Here is a 23,337-nt window from a genome sequence, read left to right as displayed (position 1 = left end):
GGAGGAAATTCATGTCCTGGAGCCCGCGATCCAGGACATGAATGCAATTCCTTACGGACTCGTCTATACTGTCCATCTTTTTCTCCAATTTCTTGGCCAGAAAGATCATGTGTCCATATAGCCCTCCTAGAAGCAGCAGCACAAAGGCTGCTGCTCCTAGGATGATAAATGTATCTTCTTGTAACATCATTTCGTTGTATATATTTTTAAAGACGTGGTAATAGCAAAAGCTTAAATCCACGTGTAGTGGCTATCCTTTTATAGGGATTATCCTGGCTCTCTGCCAGTTCAAAATGCACGTGCAGTTTTGAAGTTTATCTATCAAGAGGAATGTGGCTTCTTGCCAAATAAATGCACGTGCAGTTTTAAAGTTGCTGTATTATAGTAATCGGTATCCAGGAACAATTGTGGACTCTCGTCATAGCTTGAAAACAGAGTCCAAAATATCACAAATCTTAGCAATCGGAGGCTGGTTTTAGCGCTTAAATTGTTAAGAAAGGATTCCAGTATGCAGGGATTATAAACTTAAACTTGAACCTAACAAACGTTCTTATGCGAAGCATGAGGAAGATATCCAATTTCTTAACAAACAAAACTTTGTAACATTTTACTGTCGGCATTATAATTAAATGTTTTTAATACAAAGTACAAAGCTCAAACTTATAATCGATTTTTCCAGAGCCAATATACATATTATATATTTTTAAATCATTTCAACAAATGACATAGTTTCCAACTTTTATGACACCTAGAGCCGAGAGCTACGTTACGAATAACTTCAAGTCTTCTCGTTTAGTAATGTAGTAGGCACTATGCACCACTGGTTTTGGCAACCAGCCAGGTTATGTAACAAATGTGCCTGATCGTGTGCTATTCAGTAATCAGTATAGTTTGTGATAGAAAGATAAGAACTACATATCAGTCAGTTTCGACGGAACTGGTAGCTTGTAACGTATATAAATTAAAATACACAAATTGCAGTTTCGCGATAGTTCAGCTAAATGAAATAAAGTTAAATAAAAAACATAAGTTCAAATGTAACTATGAAGTATAAGACGCTAGCTAGACGGCACGTAACACGTCACGTTATAGACTCTCTCAAGTTAAACACCAACTTCGCCTTTGTTTTGAATTCTGGACTCTCCAGCCCCTTGACTGTGCGTAGAACCTGATGACTTCTGGGTTATCTTGAACATTTCTTTCTGCTTGAGAGGTGGAACAAACAACACTACAAATATTTTCGGCATGAAGATCACAAGGTTCAGCGTCACCGAGATTATTGAAATTACTCCAGCTAGTAAAGAAACCTGAGATAAGATCGTTAATTAAGTATTCTCTGCAAAATTAAGTCATTTTTAAAACTTATTAATCATCAGTGAATCTATTAAACTAATAAAAACCGTCACCAAGGACGACTATATTTCTTAAGGCTCACATATGTACATGGTGATCAGGGGGGGGGGGGTCATGAGTATCAATTGGACCACATTGCAGTATTGCACTGATATGAAGAATGATTTGGTATATCACTATTTTTGAGACATTTTTGAGTATTTCCGGCGAAAATGGTCAAATTCTCAGAGTCAAAATTATACCCCCCCCCCCCCGATCAGTGAGTCAAATACCTGAGTGAATCCAGCCATGGTCAGCATTGCCGGAACGTAGACAGCAATCAGCAGGAGAGATATCAGAGATGATAAAAATATATACATCGACTCCTGTATAGTGTATAGGGTGTGCAATGTGACGTGCATGAGCATTAACCAACGCATAATATAGTCTTCGGAATTTACTATTACACACTACATAATGCATTATAATTCACTAGTTTAACATCATGCTGAGTGTCCTTCTACCTTGAAATTATCGGGGAGCTTTCTACAGTCCCATCCCAAGATAGAGGAAACCAACAACATGACACCAGCATAAACAATGCTTATCAGCATCATTGTGAAACTGAGAGGACCGCATGATTTGGTGACATTAATCGGGTGTTCCAGTGACTCCTCCACGTAATTAATGGTAAACCTGAGAAGAGGGAATTTAAAGACAGACTATCATCGTATCTAATTATCTCAAGTAAAGCTGTTAAACTTGGGTTTTAAACAATTTAAGGGGACATACACCAAAACCTTTTTTGCCGGGACCCGGGATTTGACTTCATATTATGAAAGTATAGATTACAACTGTAAGATTTGAGGCATTGAAAAATTCTTTTGAGAGTACGCACATTCGAAAAAAAATTATTTTCTTTTTCGAAAGTTTTGGAAATTTTGAGAAGTCTGTCACTGTAATACCGATATTTCAGTCATTTTAAACGATTTTTGGCTGATTTGTTTATTGAACATTATTAACAATCCGTACAAGAAGCCCTGTAAAGGATTTTATAATTAAAGAATAGATGACGAAGTTACAGACCAAACAAGGTCGAGAGAAGCAAAATTGAAATTTTTGTAAAAATCAAAGTTGTATATTTTACCATTCACCTAGGTCATAAGATATCGCTTCAAAAATTCTTGTGAGTGTAGCTGATGATCATATCCAACTTTTTGGAACAGGATTTCTCTCAATTTTGAGTTTTAAGGTATGAAATGTGGCCTCAAACGACTTAGTAAAATTCATCGTAAAAAAGGGCCAAACATGGCAGATTTAAGGCTTAAAATGCCTATAACTCAAAAAGCATCAATTTTTTTGAAATAATTTTTACAGAATCGTAATCAGCTTGAGAAGACGAATCTTTTAGTACCAAATTTATAATAGTTAAAGACACAAAATTTGTAAAAAAATGTGTACAATTTTTACAAAATTTATACAAGGGGGGACCCTTGTGTTCGAGCTGGAAAATTATTTAAGACAATTTGTCTTCTAAAATAACCTATTTGGTACTAAAAGATTCGTCTTCTCAAGCTGATTACGATTCTGTAAAAATTATTTTTAAAAAATTGATGCTTTTTGAGTTATAGGCATTTTAAGCCTTAAATCTGCCATGTTTGGCCCTTTTTTACGATGAATTTTACTAAGTCGTTTGAGGCCACATTTCATACCTTAAAACTCAAAATTGAGAGAAATCCTGTTCCAAAAAGTTGGATATGATCATCAGCTACACTCACAAGAATTTTTGAAGCGATATCTTATGACCTAGGTGAATGGTAAAATATACAACTTTGATTTTTACAAAAATTTCAATTTTGCTTCTCTCGACCTTGTTTGGTCTGTAACTTCGTCATCTATTCTTTAATTATAAAATCCTTTACAGGGCTTCTTGTACGGATTGTTAATAATGTTCAATAAACAAATCAGCCAAAAATCGTTTAAAATGACTGAAATATCGGTATTACAGTGACAGACTTCTCAAAATTTCCAAAACTTTCGAAAAAGAAAATAATTTTTTTTCGAATGTGCGTACTCTCAAAAGAATTTTTCAATGCCTCAAATCTTACAGTTGTAATCTATACTTTCATAATACTAGCAGGAACCCGTCTAACCCTAAAGTGGTGTCAAGACTCGAGAGACTAAAATAATTATTACCTATTTAATTCGCGTTTTTGACACCACTTGGGAGTCCAAATTTTGGGCACTAAAATTATTATTCCTTGGCCAATTTTTTATTTTTTCATGCTGATTTGAAGGCCATTAAAGCATTTAACCCAGTCAAAAAAGTTTCAGTTGTATATCTTTTACGGTTTTTGCGGAAAGTTGCGTTAAAGTTGATGCCGTGGTGTCAGTAAAATGGCACAGATATATATATATATATCGTCTCGCTTTATATATAGTAAGATGAAGTCAAATCCCGGGTCCCGGCAAAAAAGGTTTTGGTGTATGTCCCCTTAAGGGGGCATACACCAAATCTGTCCAGACCAAATGACCTCATAGGCAGTTCAGTGACCTTCTAGCGCACCGTTTCCATACCAACAAAAATTATTTTGAGAATTCCCATTTTTGTAATCGAGCATTTCCTGGTTGAGAGTGCAATTTTCGGAAAAAATTATTTTGTGGTTGAGACGCTATAAGTAAATAATTTCTTGCGGTATCGGGTTGAAATTTTGTTCGCCGTTTATTCACATCTATTTCAAGGTGTGTGTAAAATCTTGATATCGTATCTAAAAAGGCTGGTGTGTTATGAATTTTTAAAGTCAAAAAGCTAAAATTGTCCTTTTCAGGCTTAGTTTAACAAAAAGACAGTCAGGGAAGATCGGATTGATTTGATGCTTGACATAAAATTGTTCTCTGAATTCTGGCGCAGTTTTTGATGCCCTCAAAAACGTTTTTACTCATTCAGCTTCAGATCTATTGGACCTCAAAGCCAAACAACAAATTTAGGCACATTTTTCGGTTTTAATATTTACTGCTTTTTCTAAAATTTTGATAGGAATGTGCTAGTGACGTTTTGAAGGGTGCAAAATAACCGCAACTAGCACATTTATATATAAGTTATGAACAACAAAACACCCTAAAATGCTTCCCTTTGAAGTTATGGGAGAAAATGTGATTTTTTGGCTTTGCAGATAAAAAATTACATTTTCTCCCATAACTTCAAAGGGAAGCATTTTAGGATGTTTTGTTGTTCATAACTTATATATAAATGTGCTAGTTGCGGTTATTTTGCACCCTTCAAAAAGTCACTAGCACATTCCTATCAAAATTTTAGAAAAATCAGTAAATATTAAAACCGAAAAATGTGCCTAAATTTGTTGTTTGGCTTTGAGGTCCAATAGATCTGAAGCTGAATGAGTAAAAACGTTTTTGAGGGCATCAAAAACTGCGCCAGAATTCAGAGAACAATTTGATGTCAAGCATCAAATCAATCCGATCTTCCCTGACTGTCTTTTTGTTAAACTAAGCCTAAAAAGGACAATTTTAGCTTTTTGACTTTAAAAATTCATAACACACCAGCCTTTTTAGATACGATATCAAGATTTTACACACACCTTGAAATAGATGTGAATAAACGGCGAACAAAATTTCAACCCGATACCGCAAGAAATTATTTACTTATAGCGTCTCAACCACAAAATAATTTTTTCCGAAAATTGCACTCTCAACCAGGAAATGCTCGATTACAAAAATGGGAATTCTCAAAATAATTTTTTTTGGTGTGGAAACGGTGCGCTAGAAGGTCACTGAACTGCCTATGAGGTCATTTGGTCTGGACGGCACAAACCACTGTTTTGGTGTATGCCCCCTTAATGGGTAGAATCAGATTAAAACGGGTCTTCATCCTTGATGTGTTAAAAGTATTCGCATTTCATGAAGCTTGAGAAAATATAATGATGATGAAAGGGCTTACTTAAAGTTGAAGGAGTCATCCAGGAGGAGACCAAAAAGTAAGAATACCAACTGTGGGATCATTAGGATGAGACACTCTGCCATTGTGACCCAATCATTGACGTAGTTTCTTATCTTTCTGCCCATTTTGATAGAGAACTTGAATACCATCCTGCGCGGCGCAATGAACATTATGCGCAATATAACATGAACATTGTGGAACAATGGAAATCTTGGCACAGTGAACATTGTGCTACAATGGTTTTCAACAATAGCTGTTGGGATCATTTGTTGACGAAAGGATTAATAATATCGGGGGAAAAAGTGTGCTTACCATATTCTGAATGTTTTGACCAATAAAGGACAAACGGTCAGCATCATAAAGAAATGAGCAAGGACCTGGATGAGGATGCAAATGGTTCCAGTTGGTTCCACAGCAATAAGCAGGGATTCAATGTGCCCAATAAGGATTCCACTAAACATAACGCAGCACAGCTCCCTTTCCAGAAGAAACTATCACTCTGGATGTCCAATATTTGATGTAGATAACTGAAATTGTCATGTTTACTGGTTAAGCTGGACCTGATGGTGTTCATTATTTTTACCGATGACAATTCCTTTTCAATGAAACTATTATTTCTTTTAGAAAAGTTTTTGGAGTTGGACGAACAAGTCTTACCAATGGTGAAAATCAATACTGCAATGTTCAACGATGCAATAATCCAAATAATTATGCCAGAAGTTGTATTGAAGTTGACGCTCCCGGCTTTCTGATCACAAGCCGTCTTCTCTTCGTTCACCCACAAGAATTTCGTTTTAGATTCACATTTTTTACACGAAGGCCAGCTTCCATTCTCAGTGTAAGTGTTTCCAATACAGGGAACACAGGTCCAACAGTTAAGAAAATTGCTGGCCGGGACTCGTTTGCTCCCTATCAAGATTTTAAGTTATAAGCTCTGTTGTTACTGGTATGGCAGTATGTATGGTGATAATATAGGAAAGAAAAGGAAAAACGTAACTTACGTAGTTCAACATATTTTACCTTTAAAACAATCACGCGAGCACTCAAAATATGTATCGGGTGTTGCTGATATGATATCTGATTTAGTTTCGCTCATGAATTCTTTAAAAGTAGGATTATCTTCCCCGGAAGTCCAGATGGCGCTTTTTTTGCCGTAATGACCTAATGGAAGTTAGGAATATCCTCAGATTTGACGATTATTTCTCATTTTCATTTAATCGTCGCGTTCCAAGTGGATGGATGAATGAACAAATGGGAGGGACGACTAACTCTATAGAAAGCTAGTTTTCAAGGTGCTGACCCCATTTCCTTAGCGGTGAAAAAAAACTTGTTTGTTTTAGTTCTAGTAAAATGTTTGATATGTTGTTATATTAGATTCAGATAATTTCAAATATAATTGGTTATCGTAGTTAAGATTAGGAAACCATTCGCATCAAAGAGGACTTCATAGTCGTCTACCATTGACCCATTTGAATATCTTAAAAACGTTGTATTCTCCGGTAAATCAACGTTATTTTCTGAAAGTATGTAAATTAGCTATCATAATGTTATAAAAAGAGAATCGTGATTGACAATAGATATAGAAAATAGATGGAATGTCTAGTTAAGTTTTGTGTTATTGCACAAACCATATAATTATCGTGTCTTACCGTGAAATCCTTCGTAGATGATATCACCAACCGAGGAAGTATTGATTAAGAGATCTTGGAAGGTTCTTTTAGAGATGTCTTCAACTTGCACCTTGGTGATCTTTTCCAATGATTTCAATAATTTTCGTGTGGTGTAGTAAATTCTGTGGTTGTACCTAAAGGTGATTTAAGTTAAAAAGTCTAAATAATATATACTCTGCAGTATGCTTCCTCCGCGCTGAAGGCCCTAAATACCCCTTATAACGGTCGGGTTACAGCTAGTATTTTTACTCGTTATTGGTTTTATTATTTCAATAATGAAACTATAGATTCAAACCTTGATAAATTTGTGTTTTCTGTACAAACTTGTCCTACAGATATGCAGTTCTTATCTTCTCTTACGACACAAGGTGTCAACTTTCTATCATTTTTGTACCAGTTATCAATCACCTGAACAATGCAAAATATATTACCGTTTTTACACTGCTACCCACATCAAGTTACCCTCAAATAAAGATCTAGATTACCTTATCACCTTATGCAGGATCGACCCAAAAGAAATGGGCACTTCTACGTATTTAAAATTTAACCTTAATAACAGAATGTTTACTTTATCTAGCCACGTACCTTGCTGGCGGGTTTTAACTCTCCATTAGTGCGGGTGTAAAGATTATACCTATCAATGTAGTTAATGAGTTCTGGTGCTTTATAGACTGCTGTCTGACAGAGCCTGAAAAACTGAGGATCAACCTCTTCTCATTAAAATTGTTCTATTTTGGATCCATAATTAAAGGAATCGGTTATGAGATATATACAATGAAACGTCGCGGACCATCCAACTTCGGACCACCAAACTGCCGTAAATTTTTAGAACGTGCCCAAACTCTGATGGTAAGATTCCTGGGTGCCGGAATAAAATGTTAAGTCTTAAATTTGTCGCTGGGTAATAGATGTGGATTCTAGTGGGGAGGTGGGGCATATTTTTTTTACACGTGACAGCAATTATCCGATAAAATTCCACTAATGACCAATCAGATCCCAGAATCACTCACGTGTCAAAAAATATATCTAACTTCCCCAACAGAATCCACATCTACTACTCGGCGACAGATTTAATTCTATATACTACTACTACTACTATGTCGGAGCTAAGTCCGATCTACGCCAGAAAACCCCCTCCATATATCCCTGTCCCGCATCAGGGTTCGCAGTTCCTCTTTAGAGTTTGTCCCAACTTCCTTCAGTAACATAGACAAGTAGCTTTGTCTTGGTCGGCCTTGCTGTGCTCTACCGTGCGTAGGTTCCCATAAGACTAAATCACTGGCAAGTAGCTCAGGATGTCGGATGCAGTGTCCCGCCATTTTTAATCTCCTGCTTCGTAACTTGTTTGACAGCCTTGGGAGGCTACCATACAAAGTTATATTGCTGACCTTGTCCTTTCATGAGATACCCAGCACCATACGCAACATCTTTGTGTATGTCCGTCCAAACTTTTCTCTTGAGCCTTTGTCAGTGTCCAGGTTTCTGATCCGTAGAGCAGTACTGATTCACAAGCCGCTATGAACAATCTAATCTTTAGGCTCTTTGAGAGTTTGGATTTCCAGATATCCTTCAGTCTATGTAGGGCACCCCACGCTTTTCCCTTTCTAACCCTTATCTCCCTATCTGTGCTCTCAATCCAGGAGCCTAAGTAGATGAAATCATCTACATTTTCTATGACTTCCCCGGATCGACTTTGTAGGTCGCTAGATCGATCCTCCATATTCAGTGTCATGACCTTGGTCTTGCCTTCGTTTATGTGTAGTCCCACGCTTGCTGCCGCCGATTCTACTCTGAGCAGGAACTCGTTAGCCTTGTCCATGTCCTCAGATGTAAGTGCTATATCATCTGCAAAGTCCACATCGGTGATGATCTTGGGCCCCACTCTTCTGCTTTTTCTACGTTCGAGGGTGAGTCCAAGTCGCTCCGCATCATCGCCTTGAATTCTATATTCTATAGATGCATATCATGTTTTTATCGAAGCTGTGCTCAAAATTTCTCTTTAGCGGGCTTGTGACAACGTGGAATGACGGAATGTAGTTGTTTCTCGCGTAAATTACATTCTTAGAATCTATATCTTTAAAACAAAGACCTCGAGTTTCAGGGCACACTATGCTATTCAAGGATATAAAACTGCAGATATGCACTCATTATCAATTATCATAGCGGCAAACAAAATATTTTGTCAAACATGATTCCCGTCAATGAGAATCGAAACGGGGATCTATGCCATGGAATCCGCGCCTTAACCCAACTAGGCCATGCGGATGGGTCAAAAACAATATCTACGAAATATGTTTAATTGTATTTTGCATGTGTTTTTGTAGTTCTGGTTTTAGCAACTCGGAACAACAAAGTCACGAATTAAATATTTTAATCCCGGCCATTTATGATCCGAACCTTTTAGATACCGGAACATTTTAACTCTGGAAAAATTGCCTAACGAATGGTTCCAATCTGGTCCGGATATGGAGGTTTTGCTGTATATATCATCTTTAATTCCATCACAAAAACGAAAAATTCTACAAAGGCGGATAAAAAGCAATTTGGACCTGAAAAAGTAGACTTTCTTAGTGGTTAGGTTCTCCATCGCTGTTTGGAACTCAGGAGAAGAAAGACAACCACCGGAATCGGTAATAAAAACAACATCCGAGAGCCCCTGAACATTTAGGTTTCTTTTTACAGTGAAGAGTTTGATGATTGGTTGATTTTCAAGTCGGGCAGAATGATCGTAGGTTGAATGAAAAATTTGTGATTTTGATCAGTTGGAACTTGGATTCATATTGTAGAAATGGTTTTAACAAAACTCCCAAAACTTTAAGATCAAACTAATAAACCTAATAAATCACCTTTTGAGAGGCAAGATAGATGATAAGTTTTGCAAGGTCTTTGCTCGCCAACAACAATATTACGGTGTGTGTTCTCTGTTCTTCGACATGTGAGTGGTCTTCGTCGCTGTCTCCAGAGAGATGATTTACAACTGAAGTAATTTTATGTTGTTGTTGTTATTTTAAAACTGGTGTTTGTCAGTATCCATAATAGAGTTTGTAACGAGCATAAGGCATACACTATCTGTAATCAACAGTGGACTATTTGTAATCAACAGTGGACTATTTGTAATCAACAGTGGACTATCTGTAATCAATAGTGGACTATTTGTAATCAGTAGTGGACTATCTGTAATCAACAGTGAACTATCTGTAATCAATAGTGGACTATTTGTAATCAATAGTTGACTATTTGTTATCAACAGTGGACTATCTGTAATCAATAGTGGACTATTTCTAATCAATAGTGGACTATCTGTAATCAATAGTGGACTATCTGTAATCAATAATGGACTATCTGTAATCAACAGTGGACTATCTGTAATCAACAGTGGACTATTTGTAATCAATAGTGGACTATCTGTAATCAATAATGGACTATCTGTAATCAACAGTGGACCATCTGTAATCAATAGTGGACTATTTGTTATCAACAGTGGACTATTTGTTATCAACAGTGGACTATTTGTAATCAATAGTGGACTATTTGTAATCAACAGTGGACTATTTGTAATCAACAGTGGACTAATGCTGAATATCCCTTTTGGATGTGGTAATCTTACAAAACCATGTCAAACTTTATGTAAAAACCATGTCAAACTTTATGTAAATTCGACTGTCGATGTTAACTGTGTGTAAAAACACTACTAATACTTGGAGTAAGCAAGTAAAAAGGGTGTTAACTGTTTACTCCAGTACCCCTTTCAGCTCGGTTTAATTCACTTTAAATTAGATGAAAGTTCATGAGTTTTTGAAAAATTTTAACAATTCAAACATAAAAACGCATTTAGCAATGTTTAGGAGTAATGGAGCATACCTGTATGCTGTTAATTAGACCAATACTGGATCAATATTGGACCTACGGTGTCAACTTTCACAGTTTCTAAAGATGATTTTTGGATTCAGTATTTATACGAAAAATCAGACACTTTAGATGAAAAATTAATTATAAATCTCAGATTTATCTCACCAGCTTTGCCATCAGCAGCTCCATCTCCTGTCAACTGTTGATGATATTCCATATCTACATGGTCTTTTCTCAGATCAAGTTGCTGAGTCAGCTTACTGAACTCGAGTGACTTATCTTGGGTATAGAAGACACTCACTATATTTGTACCGAGACCATCCAATATGCTAGGCGGGATTAGATCTTAGCAAACAAAAAAAGCTTACTTTCTGGATAATGTAATTCTATTTTGCTGGATAATTTAAAATTGAACTGCAATGACTGTTAAAAAGGTATATATTATATATATTTAATTTCAAGGTAATCGATGAATGAGAATAAGAAAAACGATTGTTACCTGGGTATGGTGCCACTAATTTGCTGAGTTCTAGAAGCAGTGATCCTAGTCATAAACTCCTGGTTGTCCACCTCCAATAGTTGATCTATCTTAATGCTGATCGAGCATGTGAATGTGGGTATCCTGAAGAATGTGTTTAAACCTTTGAATTCCTTCAAGTCGTTACTTAATTTGTATTCTCTCATGATCAGTGTGTAACTGTCCATAATGTAAAAGTTGTTATCTCACTCTTGTTTACGATAATATAATGCATTAAATAGGGTTGCAATAACTGGGAGGGCAATAACTATTATTATATAACAATAAACTACATTTAGGCTGTGATTAACAGGTAAATAGGAGTGCGATAACTATTGTTATTGCCCTGGTCCATCCTTATCTCTTAAAATTGTTATAGGTCGCTGAGATGTTGCTAATTATTTTAAATTGGTAAAATAAGCTCACACTCACACAAAACTTGCCACAAAGGTTTGACTACTATACTTGTTATTGACATTCTGTAAAATTTTGAAGCAAAATATTTATCAGAACATAAGCTATACTACTATGCCACTTTCTGTTTTAAAAATAATTAGCAACATCTCAGCGAATTGTAACAATTTTAAAAGATAAGGATGTGTCCTCTAGAAAGTTTGACTCTGGAATGTTATATGTAGTAATATTATCGGTCGTTAATTTCCGATGTAAATGCTGCATTCGCTAGCATCATTTCGTAGATCATCAGAGAATGCATTTACATCACTGCCTATAATATGATAACATGATTTACACACCTCGTCAAACTCGGTATGTAACTCGTTTTTATCCAACTCGTCAAACTCGTTGGATAAAACTATTTTCACAACTCAAAGTTGTGAAAATAATGTTATCACATTATAAGCAGTGATGTAAATTTAACTGCTTATTCTCCACGCATGAAAATATGTATAGCACAAATTGTGACCCTACTGCCAACATTCAAACTATTTTTAGTCTGTTCTATTGGTTTTCCTTAAAATACGATAGTGTTTTAGAGTATTTACAAACCTGATGGAAGATACAAAGGAAGCAGATTGTATGACGTCAATGAAATTCCCCACAAACCCCACGAACGCGATTATCTTTGGGTATTCATTGAGAACCTTCAAAAGTCTGTTTACATGACTTTCATCGGGTATATTGAACCATTTAACAACCACGTAACCCACCGTGAAATCTAGGTGAATTAGGAAAAGTTTTTAAACATGATTTAATAGCAGCTTTGAGTAATTTATCAAAAACAAAAGTAATACCACATCACTTTCTAAGCACTACCTTGCGAATGAATAGTCGTTGGTTGCACAAAAGTGTGCTGCTATTATTATATCAATCTATGTACCTTTGGGCCAATATGTTTGATTCGTAACCACTGCTTGAAAAGAGAGGAGATTCTGGATGTTCTTTTGGGAGATTATTTTACTCAAGTAGCAAACTACCACGTCACCTGAATCAAAAGTAGTTATCGCACCTGTTTGAAGAATAACAGAACACTAAATTCAATTTTGGAGTCGATTTTATTCTTACTTATATTGTATCTAATAATAATAATAAACTTAAAATTGGCGTATTAAATTTAATAACTGATATGTTATCCTTACCGTCCACATGATCGATAACGGCTCCTGCTTTCCAATCATCGTCGGTGCAAATTGCCGAGAAAACAAGGAGAGTTGATAAGAGTAGCGCAACTGTCATAAACTTCCTACATTGATACTTGGTTGGGTCAATAAGTTGACACTTTACAGCTGACATAAACTTCCTACATTGATACTTGGTTAGGTCAACTGCACAGCTGACAATCTGTACCCTTGGCCTTGAAAAGGAAATTTCAAAAATCATCATATTCCTATCATATAATATATTATATTGTCAATGGGTTAAGTTATAGAAAAGTGCACTTACTCGATATACTATAACCATATGCATAGGACTTGAACGCAGTATAAGTTATTGATTCTATGAAAGAGAAATGAGTGGTGAGTGTGATTTTCGAAAGAAGAGTTTTTCAATCACGATAATATGTATGTCATACAATAATAAATATGTGATGGTATTTTTAGTAATCAGAATAGTTCAATTGCTCCACAGGATAAATGTATGCGCGATGAATTCGTTTAACCCTTGAACCAAAATCAGACATGGTAAACTTATTTCGAAACCTAAAAGTGATATGATGAACGACTAATGCAAATAATATATGAGAATTGAGAATCTTAACCTTAGAAGAAAAATGTGTAACGTACGCGATAACTTAGTCATACGATTCACGAGGTTAAAATCGAATTTAAACAGAGAAAACATCAGAGTAATCGTGGATCATTAGTAACGAATGAGTAGTCGCGGAGGCACAGTAACATTCAGTACATCTGGTGGTTTAGTAGACTGCGAGAGGTAACAGAGGTTAAAATCACAGTTTAGAATGTAGAACACCAAATCTCAATATCAGTTCACAAAGAATAAACGTACTGCAAACGTTGTATCGAATTTCACTGAGGTCTAGGTTCAATTTTAAAACCATACAATAACGTTTAGTAATCTAGAAATATTGGCACTTAGAGAATGTTAACATGCCAGAAGGAGATAAAAATAGATGAATTATAAAAACAAAGTTAAAACTTATATTTCTTCAAGATGTTTCCTGCGGATGTTTGGTACTCAGTAGCTCACGTCAAATACGTCACACTGTGGTTCCTATAAATAATAGGTGTCATTTGCAATCTTTAAACAGACTAATTATAGTGAACAAATAATTAAAAGCGGTAAGGCGTGACCTGGTGGCCACCAAGCATGCTCAACAGTACGGCTATTACAAATGTCCATTTAAACAGATAAATATTTAATCCAGCAGCTGGTTTGTTAACCGAAATGAGGGAGCCACTAGGTTGCTGGATCTACACCTGTGTCACTTGTTTATTGGCAAAACACAGATTGCTGATATTTAGCACTGGCCACTGTTACTATTGCGTCAATTTACATTAACACTGATTCTAGATCTATTTAACTAGTTTATGATCAATTATCAACAAATGAAATTAGCAACCAAAAACTAATCGCAAGTACAAGACCAATATTATACATATCATAAAATAATCTAAGTGTACAGCTTGATTCTGTAAATTTGTAATAAGTAATGAAGTTTATGAATGGTTGAATAATTTGATTTATTTTTTATTATAAATTAATCAATTTTGATTCTGATTATCCTTGTCCACGGGCATTAGAAAGATACTGAAGAAATGCGCTTAAATCAGAGTTAGATCTCAGAGTTATAAAGAGTTTCCAAAGATATAAAGTGTTCAAAAATAAGAGTCAAGAAACATTTTCATGAAATAGCATCAGGATTCTTGGATGCTTAATTATCAGTCACCAAGCAGTCAGTAAAGCAGTGTCTAGTGCCCAATCTAGCAGGCGCTACCAATAGAAGATAACAAATGGTTTAGTCAATAAATATTCAACAATTCGCTTTGTCAGGGTCTCAATACTTAACCAAATGTCGACTGTTGAGACGCTGACTCGTCAGTCATTCGCTGATATTATGAAATCGAATTTGTAATATTATATATATTATTGTCTAATTGTTGGAATAAATTTGTTCTAATTAGCCCACCCGAAACTGATAGAAGTTAAGAAGACGCGTGGCTCCAAGCGAGTCACAATTTTATGTCTTACACTTTGACTACCATGTCAGGTTATGTTAGTGTCATTGTGACTGTGAGAAAAATACCGTGATTTTCAGAACTGAGCTCCACACAAAAGTTAAATCTTGTCTAATGTCTGTGGCCAAAGTCTTTAAACGTCACTTGACTACTACATAGTATAGTACATGTGATATAAGAGATAAAATTTGGGTAGAATGAGTCGGAGAATTTGCTGTGTATGGAAAGAACAAAAGTCAAAATGTATTATTCAGTGACGAAGAGTGACAAAGAGTGACTAACGATGGGCCTCATGACTAAACCATTGAAGTTAAACGATTATAATTGTAAGCCAAGATCTTAACAAGGGCTAGACAACTGTCCTTGTACTCTTGTACATATGAAACATGAATCACTGGGTAGATACTATTACACTAAATACACTTTAACCTGATTTGTAATTCACAGACAGATGCAAATGTCGGAGTCTTCTAATCTAGCTGAGCGGTTATTTGTGAACGTTATTATACAATACAATACAAGCTAGCGCAGGTAACAAAGGAGTGTAACAGCTGCTTTCTCTCGGAGAGTTCTCACAGTTTCAACCTCGATGTGGTAATCTCCCTCATTACCTTTAATGGCTCTTAACAACAATACTAATTGTAAGAACATGCCTGTTGTTACAGCGAAATGTCCCGGCATACAGCTGGGAACAATGATAACTGGCTGTGTAACAGTAACAACATGCTAAGTCATTTCTACGTACATTGTACAGTATTTTCTCAGACATTTAACTTAATTCCACACTGATTATTTGATCTCATTCTGCTTCGAAGCAAACAAACAACAAAAATTCTCGCCACCCCAAACATTATACAAACTGTTTACCAATTCAGCAAATGAAAATCGCACAATTCGAGCCATCTAATCGCACAACTTTCATGTTTCATGACTCAGATACGCACGAATCTGACACTTCAACTTTAAGGTCATGAGAATGAGAAGGTCGGGCTGAGAAGAAAATGGAACATATTATCTATTAAAGTCACTATTGTGACTATGTAATCCGTAATATGACTCCTACATAGCTGCGATCAAGATTCACGAGTATGGAAATATAGGAAATATACCTTATCGCCCCAAAATGTGTCTAATTGGGCCACAGCTCCTCCAGATTAGCAGCTACCAAATAGATAATGCGTGTACTGAATCCTGCATATTGATGGGTGTAACAGGTCTTGTGAGTAGACATTGAATTATCATAATTACTTAATTGTGGTTGTTTTGATGGTGGTAGATACCATGATAGGTTTAAATTGTGATAACTGAGAGAGGCTAGGAGGACGAGGAATGGTTAGATTTGGAGTTTTAAATCAGCCTTTGGACTACAAATAACAGGTTTATTAAAATTGTCGTTACACTAAAAACGTAGGTGATACTGTGATAGGCAAATCAACTCAAATAGTTCCCCTACACCAGCAGCTGTGAAATTTACTAATTCAAAAACAAAGAAAGCTGAGACGTGAGCCTGAGATCGGTGCTTTGAGTTATATGCTGTGTGGTGTGTGCAGTGCAAAACAATGTGCTGGTGAGTAATAATTCTACCGCATTGAATACAGTAATCCTGATATGTGTGGGAGAATTTGAGTGGGTTATCATCACTTTCATCACCATTCACTTCCAGGCTTCTATATTCAGTATGTTAATCTGTATTCATTATAAACTTCAGGACAATGCTTTTTATGTCTAAAATTTTATAACAAAATGTCAAAGTATCGAACACTTCTGCTTTCTGGTTATTATTTTGATGTGTATAAACACTGGAATTGTGGGATCTATAGAGTTTATACTTCAACCAAGATAAAGTTAAACCCTGTCTTCGGGTGTGTCTTTTATAAATTTTAACTATGGCTGTGTAAATACAATAAAACATTCATGATATGAGATTATCAGGAAGTTATAGAAGATATGTCCTCTTAAAATCTTGGAAAGCAATTTAATATTAACAACAGAAGAGATTAAAAAACCTGTGACTGATGTTTGATAGGAGCCATAACAATCTTTGTCACGAACCGCAGTTAAATACGGTAATTAATACCACTAACTCGTTCAAGATAAATTGTTGATTTTGTTCTGATTACACTCCTTAAAGATGAAGAACGATGATAAATAATATATTATTTATAGTAATAACTGAATAATTGTCACCAGACGATATTCAGCGACATAATATTATTACTCTGTAACTGTAGTGATTAAAACAGACAGACCTGGTAATCAGTAAAAAGTATAATTATTAAATACCGAATAGTATAATGAAATCACGATCGGCTACAAATTATTGTACTTATTGAATTGTTCTGACAATGTTTGCTTTTACTTTCCATTGTATGGGATTTAGGAATCTTTTGTTCAAAGGAGGTGGATATTATATAAATTCTAACATTTTGAGGGGAACAAAAATATGCGGTTCCGATCCGCGCAAAATATACCGGACCTATATTGATTTGCAGGCATATCTAGTCTAGTGCTACAACAATACTAATCATGAGTGTAAGTTCTTGACAACACAATTATACTTAATATACAAAACGCTTGACTTAGTAGATAGATCAATTCAATCAGGATTAGTACTAAAAATAAAGCGAAAATGAAACAAAGTACGAGCCGCTCATTAAGGTCATAGTTGTGCTCGACGAATCACTCAAGTTTGAGACTCGAGCCACAGCTGCAGCAAAAGGTACAGCTGCAGCAACAGGTACAGCTGCAGCAACAGGTACAGCTGCAGCAACAGGTACAGCTGCAGCAACAGGTACAGCTGCAGCAACAGGTACAGCTGCAGCAACAGGTACTGTGAACACTGTCTCCGGAGAGTGTCTAGGTCAGGTGTCCTGGCGCTCCCCGGCTCACGTGTACCAAGAACTTGGCGCGACTAGAACTACAGCTTCCCCAGACAAGTCGTTGCCATTATTAAACCTACACGTGCACTTGTGCAGCGTGTGGTTGTCCGTTGTCTTTAATGAACCTGTCGGATAACAATGACATCGCCTGAACATCCAATCATTTTACCCCTTTATGCCTTTCCTTATGTTGAAGATGTTGAAGGTAGTAGAAGAGTTCCTGGACTGGTCGAAGAAAATGAAGGCTAAACCATCGAAGTGCCTGTCTATGTCTATGAAGTGTACTGGAGGAAAGTACAATACCTATGATGCAGAGTTTGTACAAAGCGAACAACAGGTGCCGTCCATTATCCAAGCACCAATGAAGTTCCTAGGAATGTACATGTATGTAGATCTTGAGGTGAAGGAAATTCGGTCCATGATTAAGAAGAAGTTAGAGGACCTTTTGGAAACAACGTCTAATGATGAAATCACCGGTCCAATGAAGGCGTGGGTGTATAACCACCTCATCATTAGTAAGATGTCATGGGGGTTTACTGTTTATAACCTACCCATCACATTTGTGAGAGAGCTTGAGGCACTGTGTAACAGATACCTTAAGAAGTGGCTAGGGATTGCGCATCCTTGTACCACCACCGTCCTCTACAGGAGTAGAGACCAGAAAGGATTGCAGCTGAAAAACATCTGCACTGAGTACAAAGTCATCCAACTTATTAAGGGACACCAACTTTGTAACTCAAGTGACCCCTACATCAAAAAAGTGTACTCTAACCATAAGGCTATTGCAGACACACAGAAGATGTGGTCTTATCCCAAAGAGCTGAAAGACCGTCAGCGCCAACTTTACTTCCAAGAGTTAGTTGGAAAACCTGCAGTTGGTACAACTGGCCTCGGGTATGGGACAAGATATGAGGACACATCAGAGAGGAAACTGCTAACCAACATGGTGAGGACCTTTGATGAAGAGACACTTATTTGTTCACTTTTTGACAAAAAGCGGCAAAACCTCTTTCTCACATGGGAAAATACAATGACATTTGACACCACGTGGAATAACCTGATCTATCAACTTAGTCCGGAACTGTTAAAGTTTCATGTCAATGCTATCCATGACACTGCGTCAACACCTAGCAACCTAAAGCTTTGGAATAAAGCCGTTTCAGGAAACTGTAAACTCTGCAGCAAACAAGGGACACTCAATCATATCCTCACGTTCTGCAAGGTTGCACTGAGACAGGGACGTTTCAACTGGCGCCATGATCAGGTCCTACGTGAAATCATGAAGACTGTTTCATCACAGATTGAAGAGTTTAATTCCGACATCGCCAAGGAATCGAAGAGGGCACCGTCGGTCTTTCACAAGGCAGGCAATAAGCGCGAGAAGGTTACCTTAGCTGACCCAACTCATCATAAGACCAAAAGATATTTCTTTTCAGATGCCAACGACTGGAAGATAATATTTGATGAGGATGAGAGACAGAGGAACTTCCCGCAGCACATTGCAGCTACACCACTAAGACCTGATGTAGTGATCTATTCAGATAAAGCAAAGAAGGTTTATCTAATGGAGCTGACTTGTGGAAATGAGCAGAACTTTGCTGATCAAGAGAAGCGAAAGATGAAGAGATATCAGCAGCTGACAGAAGAGATAGAAGCCAACGGATGGGCTTGCAAGCTCCAGACAGTAGAAGTGGGAGCTCGAGGCATTTACAACTATAGCCTCCCAACCTTTACGAACCACCTGAACGTAAACAACAAAGAGAAGAAGAAGGCCTGCATGAAGATCGCTGAGATCAGCCTGAGGGCATCGTATACCATCTATTTGTCCAGAAACAATACCATATGGACAGATGATTGGGAGTTAGTCAAGAGACCAGTAATAGCATAGTAGGAGCGTAGAATGTTTGGGCCCAGAAAAACATGTTTAATACCGCTATGAACCCGTCATAAGCCGGGGACTACTATGAAAATGATGATGCTGTGTTGTTGAAAGACCTTCGACCAATCAAAGATGTACCTCATCACGCCAAGCAGTTATGCTTGTAGGTGAATATACACTTATAGAGTACAACAACTTTATAACACTCCATTAATATAATGATTGAATTAAGTTTTCTTATTGTGACTGAGTTTCGGCCATAATTTTCTGTTGAATGGTTTTTCATTATTCTGCTAGGCAGTTCCATAAATGAATACCGCAAATAATACATACGATCAACGGAAGGTTACGGAGACAGCACGCTAGGAAAGTCTATTTTATCAAGAACGTCTTGATGTTCAAAACATGTCACTTACGGTGTATCTGCGGCAAATAAGATAATATGTGAATAAATTATCACAATTGAAAACACTCGTTCAGTAAATTGAATCCCAAATTGTGTCAACAGATGTCTCACTAAACACTGTCATCAGTCGTCACTAGGAGAGGAAGAACATTGAGCTGGAAATGGTTACACTAAAAGAGCAACTGTCACTAGGTAATTGTTCTCCTGCCCTTCTTACCTCTCCTATTGAGAGCAACATTTAGGTGCGGCGGTTGTGGAACTAGAATCGCACCTGTGACCGTTGACCGCAGTACGCACATATTCGCACTTTGAGCTGTTTTCCGCGCAAATTTACACTAACAGCAGTTTTCAGAACTTCCCGCACAATTGTTCACAATTTTGGATAAAAAACCGATAACCCCGCCACAATTTTGGGAAATTTTGAAACAAATTGGGAGATCTGGTTACTGCGTTATAGTTAGGGAGGAATGAGGATATGTCAGGAATATCAATGGCGTGGGATTAGTTTAGTAAAAGCAATTTGACTTCAAGAATCACTAGTTGGAAGCCTAAACTAAAGGATTTTTATAGGTGGCAATTTTTATTTTGGCGGGAACACCCATATACGGGCCACGCCCTTTTTCAGGGTTTCGCGGTCACTCGAATTTTTGTATTTCAGCCCAGGAAGGTCTTAAAGACTATTCCGATACACCAAAATGTGCCTAATAGCCACATTTATATACAACTTATGAAGCAACATATACCTTAAAATGCTTCGTTTCGGAAATATGGCCGAAAAAACGGTTTTTGGCTTGACGCAGTTCATAATTTCCGTGATTTTTGGCATTTCCACCTAGGAAGGTCGTAGAGACTATTCTGATACACTAAAATGTACATAATGGCCACATTTATATACAACTTATAAAGCAACATATACCCTAAAAGACTTATTTTCGGAAATGTGGCTGAAAAACGGATTTTTGCCGAGTGAACAATGACAATATTCACAAATGGGCTATTGAACTGTTAACTAGAAAGGTCTTAAAGACTCATGAGCAACACAGCATTTGTCACAAGATGTAAGATGACTCACTTTGTGTCCAGAAACACCTACAAAAATTGGAGAATGATCTACTTTATTGGGCATCTCTCTTAATGGGCCAGGCCAGCAGCATATTTGTGTCTTACGAAAGGGCAATTTTTCAAAATTACGGTTTCTTTAGTAAAGTTCAATGGGTCAGTTGCTAACAGCAAATTGTTCGCAATTGCCGACTCATGCACATCATATACTCAAAAACGCTCACTTTAGGAGTCGTTAATAAATAACTACTGCATGATTTGTGAAAACTCCAACAATTTTTCCTTGGCACCAATTTAAATAAAATGTGTGACGTGCCAGACCAAAATTCAACTTCAAATTTTTATTTATTCATGCCATGAAACCATGATATATGTGCCAAGAATACCGGACCTAAAATAAATCGGTACTAGATCCGGGCCAGATTGTTGCTTGACCGCTGACCAGTACCCCACTTTATAATTATGATTGATTTCGCTGCCTCGACCAATATTGGTCTGTAATTCCTGGATTGAGATCTGTTGGCCGCAGTTTAATTTAGCTAATTTCCTATAATACCGCAGTGGTTTGGTTCCCACTTCAGAATGACCCCATACTCTTTTTTTTAGTCGCATAGATTTTCCCATCGTATGATAATGTGTGTCATTCCCTCGTTTTTTAATCAAGTGGTGACTGGCTATTTCTTCTGTTATTTCAGCTGTGAGCTGCCTCGAGATCTTATCTGGGGCATGGGCACAAATACTAGAACATTGGAACTGTACATCTAGAACCTCAGATTAAGGTTACTTGGCAGAATAGCATTAGCAGGGTTCGAGATTTGACTGAGGACATTCAGGTAACATACCAGGTTCATATTACCAGTTGAGGTGAATCTTAATTTCGGCATGCAATGCCTTATATAAGTTATAAGCTTATAGAAGGATCACGGGGTTTATATAATAGAAGGTCTCAAGATGCTGATTTAGCTATTTAGGTTTCACATGTGAAATTTTTCCAGCTTTGGGTAAAGTGGATTTTAGAGCGGGGAGGGTTCTAAATGACCAAAATCTGAACGATCTCTTACTGACGGGACACTACGGGACAAGGGACGGATCTCGGGCCTAATAGCTGTTTTTTAATGAGAGGCTGGAGTCTGGACCTAGATGGTCAATGTGAGGATAGCATGAGGATTTAGGATGCTATGCCTGCCTTTCGTGGGGTCTTGTAACCCCGAAAGCTGGTATATCTTATCTAAATTAACCTTGGTTACATCCCGTTTCGAATATATATAATTAGATTTATAGGTCCAATATCAAGCAAAAGTCTGATCTACGGTACTGATGTTACACTTACATGATCTATGACGCGAGGATCTCCGAAGTCCGATCTTAAAGTTGGATCTCAGAGCCAAAAAGAGGAACCTAAGCCTTGGTTCTTCTCTTTGAGAGTCAAACAAGAAATTCGATGTTATCAACTCAAACTCGGATTTGTAGCACAATTGAAAAACCAAAGAACAAAAATCTTAATGAATTTCCCGACATCCTAAAATTAATATCAGGTCGTATTCGATTCAGTGGCCCAAACTCCAGTAGGTTACAAGACTTAAGTACAAGTCGAGGAACACTTTGATTAAGAATGATCCTTGTCTAGTTGGAGTTTTCGCATATCATGCAGTAGTTATCTACTAATCACTCCTAAACTGAGCGTTTTAGAGTCGAATATCGAACCCTGCCATTCGGCCAAGTAATCTTAATCTGAAGTTCTAGAATTACAGTTCTAATGTTCTAGTACTAATGTATTGTGCCCTAGATAAGATCTCGAGGCAGCTGTAATAACAAAAGAGCTAGCCAGTAACCACTTGATTAAAAAACGAAGGAATGACACACATTAAGACATTATCATCATACAATGGGAAAATCTATGCAAACCAAACCACTGCGGTATTACTATTATGGTAAATGAGCTAAATTAAACTGCAGCCAACAGATTTCAATCCAGGGATTACAGACCAATATTGGTCGAGGCAGTGAAGTCAATTATAATTATAAAGTGGGGTACTGGTCAGTGGTCAAGCGACAATCTGGCCCGGATCCAGTGCCGAGTTATTTTAGGTCCCGTATTCTTAGTACATATAATGGTTTCATGGAATGAATAAATC

General features: G+C 37.0%; 3 protein-coding genes across 3 annotated transcripts in view; 2 read left to right on the top strand and 1 right to left on the bottom strand.

Annotated features, from left to right (window-relative positions):
• Positions 1-23,337, top strand: part of LOC134811988 (uncharacterized) — a 93,731-nt gene that overhangs the window by 2,590 nt on the left and 67,804 nt on the right. The window lies entirely within an intron of this gene.
• Positions 1-23,337, top strand: part of LOC134811976 (ATP-binding cassette sub-family B member 6-like) — a 122,132-nt gene that overhangs the window by 93,676 nt on the left and 5,119 nt on the right. The window lies entirely within an intron of this gene.
• LOC134816404 (uncharacterized) lies at positions 600-13,021 on the bottom strand. Its single transcript, XM_063825239.1, has 18 exons — positions 12,922-13,021; positions 12,663-12,767; positions 12,332-12,500; positions 11,306-11,428; positions 10,972-11,135; positions 9,804-9,934; positions 9,507-9,613; positions 7,543-7,645; positions 7,253-7,365; positions 6,937-7,091; positions 6,712-6,804; positions 6,308-6,448; positions 5,945-6,196; positions 5,600-5,814; positions 5,288-5,437; positions 1,857-2,028; positions 1,626-1,718; positions 600-1,307 (listed from the first exon to the last, which is right to left on the bottom strand). Exons 1-14 carry the CDS (start codon positions 13,016-13,018, stop codon positions 5,741-5,743), a joined length of 1,827 nt encoding a protein of 608 aa, XP_063681309.1. The 5' UTR covers positions 13,019-13,021; the 3' UTR covers positions 600-1,307; positions 1,626-1,718; positions 1,857-2,028; positions 5,288-5,437; positions 5,600-5,740.

The sequence above is a fragment of the Bolinopsis microptera genome, chromosome 1 (genome assembly GCF_026151205.1).
Source record: "Bolinopsis microptera isolate Bmic1 chromosome 1, MBARI_Bmic_1.0, whole genome shotgun sequence".
Lineage (NCBI taxonomy): Eukaryota > Metazoa > Ctenophora > Tentaculata > Lobata > Bolinopsidae > Bolinopsis > Bolinopsis microptera.
The sequence above is the reverse complement of the archived record's forward strand: the minus strand, read 5'-3'. Positions and strand labels throughout refer to the sequence as shown.